Source organism: Pteropus alecto, unplaced genomic scaffold (assembly GCF_000325575.1).
Source record: "Pteropus alecto unplaced genomic scaffold, ASM32557v1 scaffold123, whole genome shotgun sequence".
Taxonomy (NCBI): Eukaryota; Metazoa; Chordata; class Mammalia; order Chiroptera; family Pteropodidae; genus Pteropus; species Pteropus alecto.
In genome coordinates, this window is record NW_006433950.1 from 8,250,649 (window position 1) to 8,265,742 (window position 15,094).

Sequence of the window (15,094 nt, forward strand, 5' to 3'; positions counted from 1 at the left end):
GCAGGAGCTACTTCTCTGACCCATCTAAAAGATGGTGAATAAAGGACATGGTCACATTGCAATGCCTTTGTAAGAGGAAGTTTTATTGTTAATTATTTACCTTAATAGTTTCAGAAAGAAGAACAGATTAGCTCAGTCCAACATGATTGGCAGTTGGCAAAATCTAGTGAAGCAAGTGTTCTGATTGCTAAGGATTTAATTTGGATGCTTTTAATACTTAGCCATCTAACACTTCAAACATAATCCAGAATAAATGCATCATCTCCCTCCCTTTCACTTTAATACCCCACCTACCTCACTTCAATAAGGAAATATCTTCATTAAATAGGATTCCCAGAGGAAAAGTTCTCTGGAGAGTATAGCCATGAGGACAGTGCACAAAAAGAAAAACTCAAAATAAAACTCTGTATGATAATTTACTAGTCTAAGGAAACAAAACCTTCCAATATATTAAGAAATCAATCCAGTTACAAATGCACTAATAGGTCTATGTGAAGAGGTGCTGGTATAGTAACTGAAAACAGCCGGCTATTTACAAGATACACAAGCAGGAACGGTGCAGCTAGCCCAGCGCTGGCCCTCAGAAGCCGAAGGTGTTCTCTCCACTGTAGGCCACATACAAGAATCCATCTTCATCTTTTTCTTTATCGTAAAGTTGTCCCATAGTTAGGCTTGAAAGAGAAAAAAACAAAACAAAACATTGAGAATTGGATTTAGTTAGAGTGTAGGTGCTGGAGGACGATGGCTTGAGGATAAGGAACTTGACTCCTTAAACTAGCTACTGTCTCCCACACTTTCGGTGGCAGGTGATGAAAAGAATTTCAGATCTCAGGAAATGCTACAATCCTGTTGTAAAGAAGATAAATGCAGCCACAAAAGACTAGAATCAAATCTCCATTCTTCTGCCCCAAGACAAGGCGGTCTGCACTCACCCTCACACAAAGGAAACCCTTAAGAGGCCAGCACTATCTAGCTCCTTGAGTGGGCTTGGATGGTTAGTAGGTTAGTCCATTCAGAATGCTTTCTGAATGAATGCCAAGGGCAAGGGGAAAAAAAAAACCTAAGCAAAATTAAATGCCCAACTGGCCCATCCCTGTGTGGATGGAGGACCAAGGTAAGGAAGAGTACATGGGGCTTTCTTTTCCTCTGGTTGGTTTATTGAAGATTTATAATTTGTACCTAACTAACATGTTAGTACAAGTGGGTTCATTCTTGTGGAAGCTCCTCCAGCGAAAAGAGTTCTTTTCCTCACACTGGTGCAAACAGCTCTCAGATTGTATCTGAGATCCAAGGAGGCCCTGCAAACCTCCTAAGAACCCTTCAGAAATAGATACTACTCAAACCAAACGTGTGGGTGGGAGCGTAAAACAGATTGCAGTAGGCGACCTAATCTAGTTCTCTGCCACGAAACCGAGCTGGACTGGCTCCAGAGTAAGACTAGTAACACTTGGAACCCTGGGCGAGCTCTGGCCACGTGACTGTACTATTAGAGATGAGCAGGAAGCAAAGACATGTGCTACACAGTGCGACCATGCACACCGTTAGGTCAACTGGAACCAGCAATAAGGCTGTGGTCTGAGGGCCAGTTCAAGACATTAGAGGTCACTAGCCTCAGGACAGGTCACAATATATGCCTACACACAGGAAGTGATAAAACAAGAGCCAATGGGGTAGATAAAGAGGGGTCCAGGACCTCAGGCTGGTGAAATAATGACTGCCCCACCGCTGCTGTGTCCTTGGTAGGCTATGTGAGACCTCCATGTAAACAGGGACACGCGACATTTATAAAGGGGAGATTTTTCCTTTCCTAGTCTTCCTGCCCATTTTCAAGCTCAGCCCATTTGGCTGTGTGGGTAGATGAGAATTATTAAGTAACAGTGTGGGGGTAGATGAGTATGAATACAAAATGGCCTGTCATCGGCATCTTGTACAATGAAACAGTGTTCCCTGTGAGGCTCTCTTAACCTGGAATTTGTAAAATAAGGACTCCCTGGAAGAGCACTGTCCACTAGAAAGTTCTGCTGTGATAGAAATGTCCTATACTTTTACTGCCCAATACAGTAGCCACTAGCTATATTCAGTACTTGAAATGTGACCCATCTGAACTGGGATGTGCTATAAGTGTAAGACACAAGATTTGAAAGGCTTAGTATGAAAAAATATAAAATAACCTCTATTCTGATTACATGTTGAAATGATGACATTTTGGATATATAGGATAAATATATTATTAAAATTAATTTCGTCTGTTTCTTTTTCTTTCTTAATGTGTCTACTAGAAAATTTAAAATTACAAATGTGACTCGCATGCCATTTCTATTGACAGCACTGCCCTGGAACATGTGAGGACTTGGGGAGCAGTGGGTAGGAGGAGGAACCTCTGCTCATGAGCCCACCTGGAGTGGTGGGTCTGGCTCAACCTCGGCTGCACATTAGAAACAATGGGGAGCTTTAAAAACATGTCCATGCACAAGCTGCACCCCAGACCAATCAGTACATCGGTATGCTTTAAAATTCCAATGATGCTTCCATGTGCAGCCACACTGAGAACCAGTCCCTCTGCCAGAGAAAGGTACTTTTTTTTGTGAGATACTTATCTTTAAGAGTCATGTGACTGATCAGGAAGCAGAGCTAACTCCAGAAGTGGAGTGAGGAACCAGCAACTAGCAAAGAGCTTAAACAAGTAGCTGAATCTCTAAAGACTTTTACCCTGGTGGTTCAGAATGCCTCTAAGGATCCCTGCTTTTCTCTGAGAATCCTCAGAATGAGGCTGCGGGGAAACAGCTACAGCTATTGCCAAACTCCTTTTGCCCTACGTGGTCCAGTCCAAGTGTCCAGGGTGACCTTGATGAAACCTGTCTTATCATCTCCCTACTACCATTACCCAAGAGGTTTAGATGCAGAAGTGGCAGACACTGCGTACAATTCAAAGGCAGCCTCTCCTTGGTGCCTTTGTCACATTTGCTTCTATCTGACAAAGTTCTGCTCTTGCTCTTTTCCTAGCAAATTAAAAGCCCTAGTGCAATGACCCCAAGTTCCACTGAATTAGAAATACCTGAGGAACTTTATAAATACCAGCGTCCCATCCCAGACTCTCTGAACAATGACCGCTGGAACCACTACAATCTAAGGCACATTTTTTTTTGGAGGGGGTGCTTAACCATGTGGGTTTCTATCTTTAGATTCCATTGTCTCTTAAGCAAAACTTGGGTTTATAAATTTGTTTAACCAGTGCCCTAGAGAGGCTGATCAGAAAAATCTCAATAGTAAACACTTACGTGCCAAGAAATGTTCTAAGTGCGTTACATGTAACTAACTCTTTATCCTCACAACGATCTTATGAGGCAGGTACTATCATAATCCATAGTTAATAGATGAAAAAAAGTGAGGCAGAGAGGTTAAATAAGTCACCCCAGGTCGCAAAGCCAGGAGACATTCTTACCACCAAGCGCTGTTGCCTCCAAGTGCACAGACAGCTGGATCTGTTCTAATGACCTAACGTCAGCATCCCTGTACCATCTACAGAGACCTCCCTTAGCACAGAGCTGCTCACACATACAGACATGCATACAAAATCACCAGGTCAGGTGAGGTCTGGGGCTCCACATCTCTAACATGTTCCGAGGTAGGCCACTGCTGCCAGCCTCTGCATCACACACTGAGCAGCCAGGTGTCAGCACTCTCTCCTTCAGACCTTGTCTGTAATTTGACGACGAGATGGCTGTGCCTAATGACTAACAAACGGTCTTCTCACTCTTCTCCTTTTCTCTGTCACACTGCCTTGTGTGGAAACTTTATTCAGCTGGCAGTAGCACTGTGTCCTTTATACTCAGGGTCCCCCCCTGGGCAGGAACATGAAAACTGACAATGCTCAATGCTAGGAACTAAATGCTTCATTCAGCAGCCCATAACTGAACGCCCGAGTCCGAGGCTTCCCTGGGTGTCATGAAAGCAGACTGACGCATCTGTACAGCAGGATTTGATAATAGCACTCACACACGGAGTAACTTGGCCTGGTGCCAAAGGAGCTAGGCCACCAAAATAGTTTCTAAAATAATGTTTTTTTTAAGTCTTATTAAAAGAATTGTCAAGTTGGAGCACAGGAATGCAAAATATGACCCTAGTCAGCGGGCAGTCGATAGCAGAAAGCTGGTGTGTCAGTGTGAGACAAGTTCTACAAGCCCCTAAGAAGATGACCTTCCTTCTCGGATTCGCAGAAGGCTGAGCCGCATCGCACTGGGCACTGCTGAAACGCCTGAGGATACTAAGGCAGAGGCAGATCGGACATGTCTGTGGGGCTAAGCTGCATGGGCTTGCTGGATGGCCTGACAACTCGCAAGCAGCACTGAACGCCAAGCTTGCTGCCTGTTAGCAGAAAGACACCCAAACACTGGCTGCAAAAGACACGCAGAGATGGACTCCAGTCCTTAATACTAACGCACACCATGGTGGCATCAAGTATTACATGCATTCATGTGAGGGTGCTGCTGAGGATGAGGGGTACGGCCACCTTCTAAGCCCTGAGTCTGACAAGGAATGGGAAAGAAATGGGAAAAGCCAATGGCTGATTCAAGCAATGGAGTCAATCTAAGGTGTGGGAGGACCCTGAAATACAGTGGAATGAACCTAAATTGCCCCGCAAACCCTGGCTCCACCCCTCCAATCAGGGTCACGAATCAGAAAAGCTAACCAATAGCCTTTCAGAAGGATCCACATCCAGGACCGGCTATGCTGCTGAGGGAAAAATATCAGTTTTAAGCTACTCAACAGCCTACGAATCGTGGGAGGCTGACCTTGGCTGTGTGGATGCCCATTCCCTGCAGAACCTCCCCTTGTCCCCCAACCAAGGTCAGGTCATGAAGGCTGTGGGAGCCAGCCTGACTCATGAATTGCCTGGACTGATAAGCACACCTGGCCACCCATCCGCTTTGAAGCACATGTGCTTCCACTGGACCTGGATTTATCCTTTTCCAGCAGGGTAAGGATGGTGAGGTGAAGTAGGAGGACGATGGCCACTGCTGTGGACCTGGGAAGGCACTGACCTCAAAGTGAAAGTTAATATGACCCCGAAGGCTCCCTGAAATTCTAAAAAGTAAAAATTAACTACTGCCTCTTCCTTTTATCAGGTTTTTCTGATATAAATAAACCCTATTCAACTGCTGAAATACACCCTGTTCTAGAAGAGGTGTTCACCCAGAAATGATCAAAAGTGCTTGACTGAAGCACATTTTGAATGGACTATAAGACATCACAGCTTCCTTTTACTTAGTACCTCTTTAAATCCAGAAGCAACTAAACACTATAATCTTAAAGAGCACAGGTTTTCTAATGTAACATTCCCAAATTATCGCACCTTAAGAGAGAATTAACATTATACTTCTATTTCTATTTTAATCAGAAGATTAACAAGACTCTTGTCTTTGTTCTAAACTAAAACCAAAAGGCGGGTGGGCACCACTGCCAGGTCTGGGTTCCCCTCCAATGCCAGGTCTGGGAAACTTGTACGCTGATGTGCTTTCTCAAGTCCTGCCTCCACCAACCCATAGTTCCCCTTTCGTTTTTGGCCTGATTCTGGATGCAGGCACCTAGGCAAAGAATTCAACTTTCCAATGCTGAATACACAAGGACAGTGAAGAGCCCCCCTTTCTAAAAAACAGAAGTCAGAAAGAATTTAGGAAGTAAAACTTTTAGGGACTTGCCTCTGTCTCTATTTCTAGAATCAACATTTAATACTAACTACTCTAAACAATAATCCCAGCATTCTATAAGGTGATGATGGCCTGTGTTCCAGAACACTCTCTCAAAGTTCCTCTCCAAGGCAGGTATAACAGAAGTCACTTCCCCTCTGCCTCAGGCATAAAGACCCTGTGCAGGCCTGTCTGTTACAGGATGGGGGAGAGCTCCTGCAGGCTTTCTTTCTCAATCCCTTCCCCTCCACGGTGAAGGCTGCGAGAGCAGGCTAAAGGTTAAGGGTGGCCCCAGGCTTCCCTAAGGAGTCTGGAAAGAGCTGAGGAAAAAGCTGCTCCACTGCCTTGGGAAGGAAATGGAGAAGCTGAGTCACACACTAGCTTTAGGAAGGAGACCCTGTGGAAATTTTGTTTGTGCTGCTATCAGGTGATTATCATTTGCATAAAGCTTCAATGATGTCACATGCCTCTTTTGTTTATAAACAAATTTGTTTTTAAGAATAAAACTCCCAAAGAACTGCTACTTTAATGACTGCAGGAAGTCATTACCTGGAGCCAAAGGCGCTGAGGGCCAGGGCAGAGGAGCCTAGTTAGTGACTCTAAAATCCTGACTTTGAATCATTAGTATAAATCTGCTTTAGGCAGATTCTTACCAGGTTGGAAAGGCAAATGAGACTGGAGAAAAAATGGCCCTGAAGCAGCCTCTGTGGCCCTGAGAATTTCATTTCTAATTCTATTTATATCTCAGGGATAATGGAGGAAGGGGGTAGTTGCTAAAATCTACAGCTATTTTAATTGCTAGATTAACAGGGAGCCGTCAAAGTAATCTTAATGTCTCCAAAAGCTACTTCATTTTCCTTCAAGAAGTATCTGAGAATGAAAAGCAAAAGAAACTCAATGCCATAGGTCCTAGTCACCTACTTCCTCCACCTAAGAAGCCACCTCCAGGAATGAGAAAACACCGGGACACCAAGGCTCTGCAGAAGTTAGGTGACATGAAGATTTACCTCCCCTACCACCTTAAGGGAAGGAAGCCCAGTGACTACTTGTGCAGGGCTTCCTCCCCTAGTGAAGAGGGCACCCAGCACCACACTGCCCACAGGCCTGAGGAGGAAGGTTTGACTGGTTCACTTCTGACATGTCGAGATCATCCAGGCAACACCACAGCTTCCTCAGTAAGCTATAGCAAACCAATGGCACCCACCAGGCAAGGCCTGGCCCATGTCCTCAGGCAGGACATTGGCCTGTGGATGAAAAAGGGGTTCTACGGACAGTAACCTCACAGGGTGACCTGATTATAAATCCTTAACTAGGCAGGTCAAGGTGGGTAGTACTGCCCCAGGCATATAACTTTTCTAATAAAAGGTTTATTTTTACCTTAGTCCATTATTCTTGTGCATCCAGGTTAACACACCTTTGAGATAAGCGTAACCTCCCTCAAGAGAGCACATAATCTCGTTAGCTGTCCTGTAATCCAATCCCCACCTTGCTTTCTCTCACCTTCATGTAATCTTCCTTATGTTCCTTCCTTTAATTTCAAATGCATAAAAGAAACTGCAAAACTGGTACTCTCCAGAGCACTTGAGATCTTACTTTCTAGCACTTGTGTCACCAGTTTTGGCTCAAAGAAACTTATATAAATTCTCTATGTGTTTGGACATTTCTAATGTCGACAGGCCTTAGAGAAGAACCTTCCATTTCTCCTATCTGGCTTCTCTGCCAAACACCAGGAATTGTTGGTGGCAGAGACTGGGAAAGAGAATATCCGACCAAAAAATTGCTTTTCTGCCTTTTGGTCTTTCAGACCAAAAAAGAGCTTTCTACCTTTTGTAAGGAAAGATACTAAAATTTGGCTTAGGCCACTACTGGAGCTTTCAAGGATTTTCAAAAGGAATATACTTTGGCCACATTGGGCTAGTTACCAGGGCCTCTGAAAGCCTTAGCTTTTAGATGTACTACTTTTGGGGGTAGCAGATGAAACTTAGTTTGGGTCCCAAAGATGAGATGCAGCCAGGAACTCACTCTGAGGGAAGAGGGTCTAGCATCTGGCTCAGGGCCTATAAGTATTCAATGAGGAACAGGAAAGGAATGACTAGGGATTTAGACTGAGCCAGTCCATTTTCCTCTTTCCACAAGGGACTAGAGCTGTGCTGTCAACCACACAAAAGAAGGGAATTGTAATGCCCTGCCTAGAGTCAGGCCCCAAGTTATTGCAAAGATTGTTTCTAGGCAGCACAACAGCTAGAACAAGGGGGCAGAGGCTCCAACAGTCAGAACAGGTGGTACCAAGGGAGGCCTAAGTCTGTAGAGAGACCTCAGAGCCCTTTTCTAGACAGCAGCCATTTTAGCTTATTAAAGATCAGGCAGCTACAGACTCTTACAGTGAAACAGAGTTGAATGAGTTTGGAGAGCAAGCAAGCAAGGTGATTAACTGAAGCTGAGCCTCAGCAAGGCCCACAAGCTTCTGGTAGAGAATGACAGGACTTATTTCATGGATCATTTGGAGAAAACCATTTCAGGCTTCAGTTCTACTGATGGCTTATGCCTAAGTGAGTCCTCAACTCTTTTAAAGGATTCCTGGGGGTCTGAAGTTGGATTTCACCTTTTTTTTTTTTTTTAACGCTCCAGGCCTGGTTCTATTTTCTTAACCTAAAGCACATTTCCGTGTACTGCAGCCCTTATTTCCCTTAAGCTTCTGATATCAGGAAACGAAAAAATCCAGATTTTCAGTTAGGACCTCCAAGAGTTTTTGGACTTCCAAAGTTTTCAGTTCTGTATGCAGCCAAGCAGATGGCCAATACCAGTAAACATCTCTCACCTGGACTGTGGGACTGTCTTATCCACGAACAGAAAGATTGCTTTTTCAGAAGGAAGCTGGATCCTTTTCCTGATGATCCACATGAACTGAGCCACAGTGATGTCAGATGGAACGAGATACTTCCGTTTGTCAATATCAACAATCTGAGAGCCTGAGACCTTTTCCACAATCACCTGGGAAAGCAAAGAGAGGTCAGGACTGGATTTCTAATGTGAGGCTCTGGCCCTGCATTGTCAGGGAGCTGATAAGCAGTGTGTGGGTAAGGAGGTGGGTGGAAAACTAAATAACATGAAAAAAAAAAAAAATGTCCCTGACTTAATAAACCACACACTCTGGCGGTTAAGAACTGATATATAAATGTGTTACAGGGAAATGGTAAGTGCTTTTCTGTGGTCAATTATTGTATTTCTCATTCCCAATCTCAGCATGCATAAGAGAAACACAGCCCTTACTACAAAGATTTTCAACATTTTATCTGGGCAGACCTGAGGATATCTAGTGAGGGTTTCATCACCGCCTATTGTTCCAGGACCCCAGAATGGAACTACCCTCACACTACAAGGGAAATAAGATCCCAAAGAACACTGGAAACAAGAATGTATGGACTAAGAGGAATGATTTGGCAATCCCATCCAGCCAAGAACTAAGCTCTTCATTTGGTCTGTTGTTTCTCTCTGAACTAGGTTTTGAATTTGTCCCTCCTGTTCCCTCTTCAAAGAAACTATTCACAAGCAATAAGCTACAATAACAGACCTAGATGCCCTTTAAAAATCAATAAAGATTACAGAAGCCATCTTCCCTACCATGGAAGAAATATAGGATCGTATTTATTATCGATTAAAGAGAAACCAACGGAGAAGGGGTTTTCAGTGGCTTCTCAGAGCTTTTTGGTCAGGAAAGGATAACAGGATGAGTGTGAGGAAAGGGTGCTAGAAGAAGTCAGGTAAAAGTGAAGGCTCAAAGTTAAACATGAGGCTGTCCTGAGACTAAAAGTACCACTTCCAAGACCAAAGTGACAGTCTCCCTCTACCACCATTCCCCAAAGTGGCAGTGACCTGTTGCCCTGTCCTAGAACATCGTTCCTTACATAATTAGCGAGGGAGCCCAGAGGCTGCAGAAAGCTCGCTGGCCTAGATCGGGAGATTCAGCACTGAAACACCCTGAACAGCACCAGTTCGAGCCCCTCACTCCCCGGCCCCGGGAAGGCCCCTAGCCCAACCTGGCCCGTTTGCTACTATAGCCGGGGCTGGAATCTCAACCTGTCAACTGTTGAATGGCCTGGGGCCCTATCTCGGGTCCCAGACGACAGAGCTGTCAGTGAGATGAAGGGGCGGGGAACCCACTCACCGGAACCCGGTCGGGATATTTCGCTCGGATCTTCGCGGATTCCACGCATCTGTGTTCTGCGGGAGAAACACAGCGGGCTGAGGGTCACGCCTGCCCGCCGGCCGGCCGGTTCCCGGGCCCCCAACCCTCCTCCCCCCGCGATCTACGCATGCCCCGGACCCTCGTTCTAGCGTCCCAGCGGCCTCGGTCCTCGGTTCCCTGACTCCCCACAGGGCCTGCCGAAGGCGGCACGACGGTCCGTGGGCAGCAGCCCGGGAGACAAGAACCTCGGCGACCCGAGCCCAAAGCACGGCATCCGCCCCGCTCGGCCCAACCCAGGGCGGCCCTAGTGGGGGAGGGGCCCACCCGCCGCGCTGGCCCGTACGGCCCCGCCAGTGGCCGAGCGCTTACCCAGCGAGTGGTCCTCCTTAAACATCCACTTCATGGCGGCGGCAGGGAAAGGACGCAGCCGGCCCTCGGAGCCGCGGAACTCAGAGAACCAACCAAAACAACAACGACAGCGACGGCGGCGGCGGTGACTACACGACAGGCGGGACTTCCGGCTGCTGGAGCCTAGCAACCGGCCAGGGGCGTGGCTTCCGGCGCCGCTCGCCGGGACGCCGCGCCAAGGGGCGGGGCGCACGCAAAGGGGCGGGGCAGCAGAGGGTCCGCAAGTGACTACGGTGTGAGTTAATGACGTTGGCGATAGGGGTGTAAGTGAGGGATATTGGCGACTGGGGAGGGGATTTGGGGAACTGGTGACAGGAGTAGAGTCTCAGTGAACGTTGGTTACGGGAAGGGGACTTTCAGGGTCTGACTGATAGGATAGGGCTCTTACATAGGGCTGTTCATGAGGGAAATGTGACTGAGGCGTTGGTGACAAGAGATTTTGGAGATATGAATGACAGAAGAAGGGTCCCGTGGTTAGTGATGGCGGGACGTTGACAGTTTGGAGAGTATAGTTTAGAGTGGTAACAGTTTGGGGGCTCTAAACAGGAAGTGTGACTAATTTCAAGGGACTGTGTGAGGAGGCGTACTGATGACTACCCGGGGGTTCAGTATTAAAGGCAGCCATAACAGTTGCTTTGGGCCTAGAAATTGAAACAAATCCAGTTTCCTTCCTTTATTCATGAATAAATATCAAGTAAACATTTAATGTTAAGAAAAGGTATCAGAGAGATGCATCTGAGGACTGAAACATCTCACAAAACACAGAGACCCCTTAACTTTAACTGGCAGGGGAGTTAGAGGTGACTACCAGACTCGGAGAATTCCCTGATAGCTGGTCATGAGATGGGCTTCTTTGGCAGTTAGTGTAGGATTCAATAATCACAGCCTAGGCTCTGTGTATGTGTGTCTGTGTGTGTGTGTCACCTGCTTGGGCCTTCAGGTTCTTCAGTGATGTCATTCCTTTCTTTCTAGCAGAGTCATCAGGGCAGTTTGCTCTGGGTCATCATCTGTTTATGAGCTGGTGAATATGTAACAAGAGTATTCACTTAATTGGGCACATGATCCTTGCCCTGTGCCTGTGATTCTGATGCATCTGAACGGCTTGTATGTTTGAATATTGTCATTCATCATTTCCTAAAGTTGAAATTCCTGATGGATGCTGTGGAATCTAGTTTCATTCTAAAAGTATTTTTGTTATTTTAAGATTGTGTGTTTGAGCAACCCAAACAGTTTTTGTTTGCTTGCTTGTTTTTAATGAAGTGAAAAATCCTTTGAATTTCACACTTAGAAATTACTGTTGTTCTATGTAGGAACACTGTTCTCGGTGTTGGGAAAAAGAGTTGAACGGAAGAGACAACATTTCTGCCCTCATGGAGTTTGCATTCTAGTGGAACAAGACAAAAAAAAATATGTCAAGTAATGATAGGTCCTGTTTAGAAAAATAAAGCAGGATTGATGACTAGAGAGCGATGGTGGAATAAAACACTAATTAGAAAAAGTAGTTGGCATATTCTAGGAATAGGAAGGAACCCCATATAGCTGGAACTGAATAAACAAGGGGGCGTGTGTTAGGAAATTAGATCAAAGAAATCTAGAACAAAACTATGTTGAGCTTCGAATTTCATGTTAAGCAGTGGTGTGACATAACTTCTTAAGTGATCAGGCTAGCTTCAGTATAGACAGAATACAGGGAGTAAAGGATGAAAGCAAGGGGAGCAGTTAAGAGGCTATTGTGATGATCCAGGTGAAAGATGATGTTGGCTTAGATCAAGATAGTGTCTGGAGGTGGTGGAAAGCAGTTGTAGTCTAGATATATTTTGAAGGTAGAGCTGACAAAATTTGCTGATAGATTGGGTAAGAGGTGTGAGGGACAAGTCAAGGTTTTTGTAAGGATGGAATTGCTATTTACTGTAATAGAGTGGATCCAGCTTGGGGTGAGAATCAAGAGTTTGATTTTGGATATATTAAGTATGAGATGCCCGAGAGACATATCCAAGTGAAGATGTAGGATAGGTCAAGGGATCTATGAGTCTCAGATTCAAATGTGAAATATTTAAAGCTATTGAACTGGATAGATCAGCTAGAGAGTGGCAGAAAAAAATGATTTTGCAAATAGAATTAAACACTGAGGAATAAAGATAGTTATTCACTCTCTGATAGTCAGTAAATCAGTGGAGAAGTTAGAAATTGGTCTGAAACTCCCGCTTTCAGAGCAAGTCACTGTGCCCTAGTCCAAGGCATGCATACACTACCATGCATATGGAAGAGCTTAATACAGTCTCAGGGGAAAGATCTACCACCCACCAACCCATAGGCATGATGACACCCGATGATCTCAACGATGTACTCTATGTCTTTCTGTCTTCTATTTTTACCTACTTTTTTGATGTCTCTTTCCAGTTCACTATTCTAATTGGTGTCTCTGATCTGCCTTGATGATATACATCACCTTCTCTATCTATTGGGTCATTATATTTAGCTTACTGAATGTTGTAAGGACATTGGATGTCTTCTTTGTGGGGGTGGTTAGTTGAAGAAGTGAGTCAGGAGGAGAAATAGGATAACAAATATAAGCAATTACACATTAACAGACCCATAAAACGTAGAATTTCAAATGTTGGAGAGGTATTTGAACATGGATACTGAGGGATGGCTAGAGCAATGGGGCAAACACAAAGCCAAGGGAGGTTTATCAAGAAACATTCATAGGAAATGTGAATTTTATGTTTTGGAGAGAAGGGTACATTTTTCAAAGGATAAATTTTCTTTAATGGACAGAAACAAAAGCCAGAGTTAGAAGAGGGAAATGGGAAGCCAAAGTTTCAGTGATATAGATAAATGCCAAGGTGAAGGAAGTATTGGAAAACTTTGAAGCAAACATTCAGGAGTTCTAAACTGATTCAAAAGGCCCTGAATGAGAGCTTCTAGAAAGAACTAGAACACAATATGTGTAGTTTTAAGAGAATGACTCTGTCCTTGCAGGTAACTTGTATGAAACATGAGAAAATTATGAATATGGAAACTGAGAAATCAGTTCTCAGTCATGAATGTGTGAAAATGACACGATTTACAGAGATCTTTAGCATTTTTGAAAAATACAATGTTGGGGGAGGGAAGAGGTAGATAGGGGTAAAAGGGATCAAATATGTGGTGACGGAAGGCTAACTATGGACGGTGAACACACGATGCAACTTACTGGATTTTGTTGGTCAATATCACCCCCCAATAATTTTTCATAATAAAAAAATCTAATGTTCTCTTTCAAAGAATTTAAATAAAACCACAAAGACTAGCTTCCTCAAATCATGGAAGCAAAGAATAAATATTGGTCTCTGTTATTATTAAATACTTTTGCAAAGCTCATGGCATCTCAGAGGCTAGTCGTACACCGAAATTCTTAGCAATCGTCTTTCTCTGTTTCAGCAGTAACTAAGATGACACCAGCTACAGTATGTGTTACCTCTGCTGAAAGAAGAAGTTTTGGAGGCAAACACCTCCTTCCTCAGAGAAGAGCCTCCCTCAGGAGGCGACATTAGGACTACCTATTCTAGAATCTTATTTTAATGGTTATTTAAATAAAGTCATGCTCTTAAAGCATAAATACAATATAATATCAAAATCATAAGATTTAAGAAATACAGTTGTTATATTTAAGAATTGTGTTGCCACCCAGAAAAGCTTTAAAGCAAGAATGAGTAGTATTGGACGAGACATATCAAAAGCATGTTATGGCTGATGACATTAATTGTCATCTTGGACTGTGGAAAGGACCCTGGATAGTTTTCCCATATGAGCTGCTTTGACTTCTCTGTGTTTGTCTGTGTTGTTAGGATTTCGGCTATTCTCTTCACCTAAAAGCCACTTCTAGGTTGCCTTCAAAATAAGTGCATCAGCTACTGGATTTCGCTCCTCATACTATTTCTTGGCACTGCAGTGTGGATCATTCAGGGCCTTTTGATGAAGAATTTGGATGTGAACCATGGTATAAAAAAAAAAAAATCTGACATCTTCAAAATACTGGTTTAGGGCAGGGTGGGGGAAGCATTCAACTAAGTGAAAAGCCAGTGTTATCTTTGGGAAGAACCATTGCTTCCCCTAAAACCGATAGCCAAGCTTGTACCCAATACAGGTGATAAAGTATAGAAGAGAGAGCTGTGCAGTAACTATCCTTTACCCAACGAAGAACCGGGAGATTTCTGTCCTGTTTCCGTGTCTGGGTCATTATATTTAGCTTATTGAATGTTGTAAGGACATTGGATGCCTTCCTTGTGAGGGTGGTTAGTTGAAGAATTGAGTCAGGAGAAGAAATAGGATAACGAATATAAGCAATTACACATTAACAGACCCATAAAACATGCAGAATAAATTTCAAATGTTGGACAGGTGTGTAACATGTGTCCTCCTATGGATTATAGTGAAAGCAACAGAAAATTTGGAAATACAGGAACCTGGGTTTGGCCTTAGCCCAGGACCAGGTCCAAGACCACGGACACATTTATTTTGTGCGTTTTCCTCCAATGTAGGGTGTGCTGGGATTGATTGGACTTAATAACACATAAGCAGGTCTTTAATTTAGTTAACTTTTAAGAAAATATTATTTTACACAAATGTTAACACGGGCGACAGCTACGATTTTGGTGCACAGCAACACTATTTACACTCAGCCTTTGGGAAAATGCTCATAAAGTGTAAAGCGAGGTTGACAGTCCCAGCGGGCACCGCCCCCCATTAACCCCGCCCCCACCAAGGCTCCGCGTCCTTGCTATTGGTTCTTGTCCGTGCGCCGTCGGTTGCCGTGGAGACCAAGGCTATG

The 15,094-nt window shown here is 44.3% G+C and overlaps 1 protein-coding gene across 1 annotated transcript; it reads right to left on the reverse strand.

The window, feature by feature from the left end:
• Positions 1–62: 62 nt before the first annotated feature.
• On the reverse strand, positions 63–10,413 carry GABARAPL2 (GABA type A receptor associated protein like 2). Its single transcript, XM_006908809.3, has 4 exons — positions 10,243–10,413; positions 9,853–9,908; positions 8,506–8,678; positions 63–671 (listed from the first exon to the last, which is right to left on the reverse strand). The coding sequence occupies exons 1-4, from the start codon at positions 10,274–10,276 to the stop codon at positions 581–583; spliced, it is 354 nt and encodes a 117-aa protein (XP_006908871.1). The 5' UTR covers positions 10,277–10,413; the 3' UTR covers positions 63–580.
• Between the last annotated feature and the right edge of the window lie 4,681 nt (positions 10,414–15,094).

What these genes read in the sequence shown, in the direction of transcription:
- GABARAPL2 (XM_006908809.3), bottom strand. Translation starts at nt 10,276, where the DNA reads ATGAAGTGGATGTTTAAGGAGGACCACTCGCTGG. An exon ending in TAAGGAGGACCACTCGCTGG is followed by an intron (nt 9,909 to 10,242) that starts GTAAGCGCTCGG and finishes TTTCTCCCGCAG; the next exon opens with AACACAGATGCGTGGAATCC. An exon ending in AAGACAGTCCCACAGTCCAG is followed by an intron (nt 672 to 8,505) that starts GTGAGAGATGTT and finishes TTCTCTTTCAAG; the next exon opens with CCTAACTATGGGACAACTTT.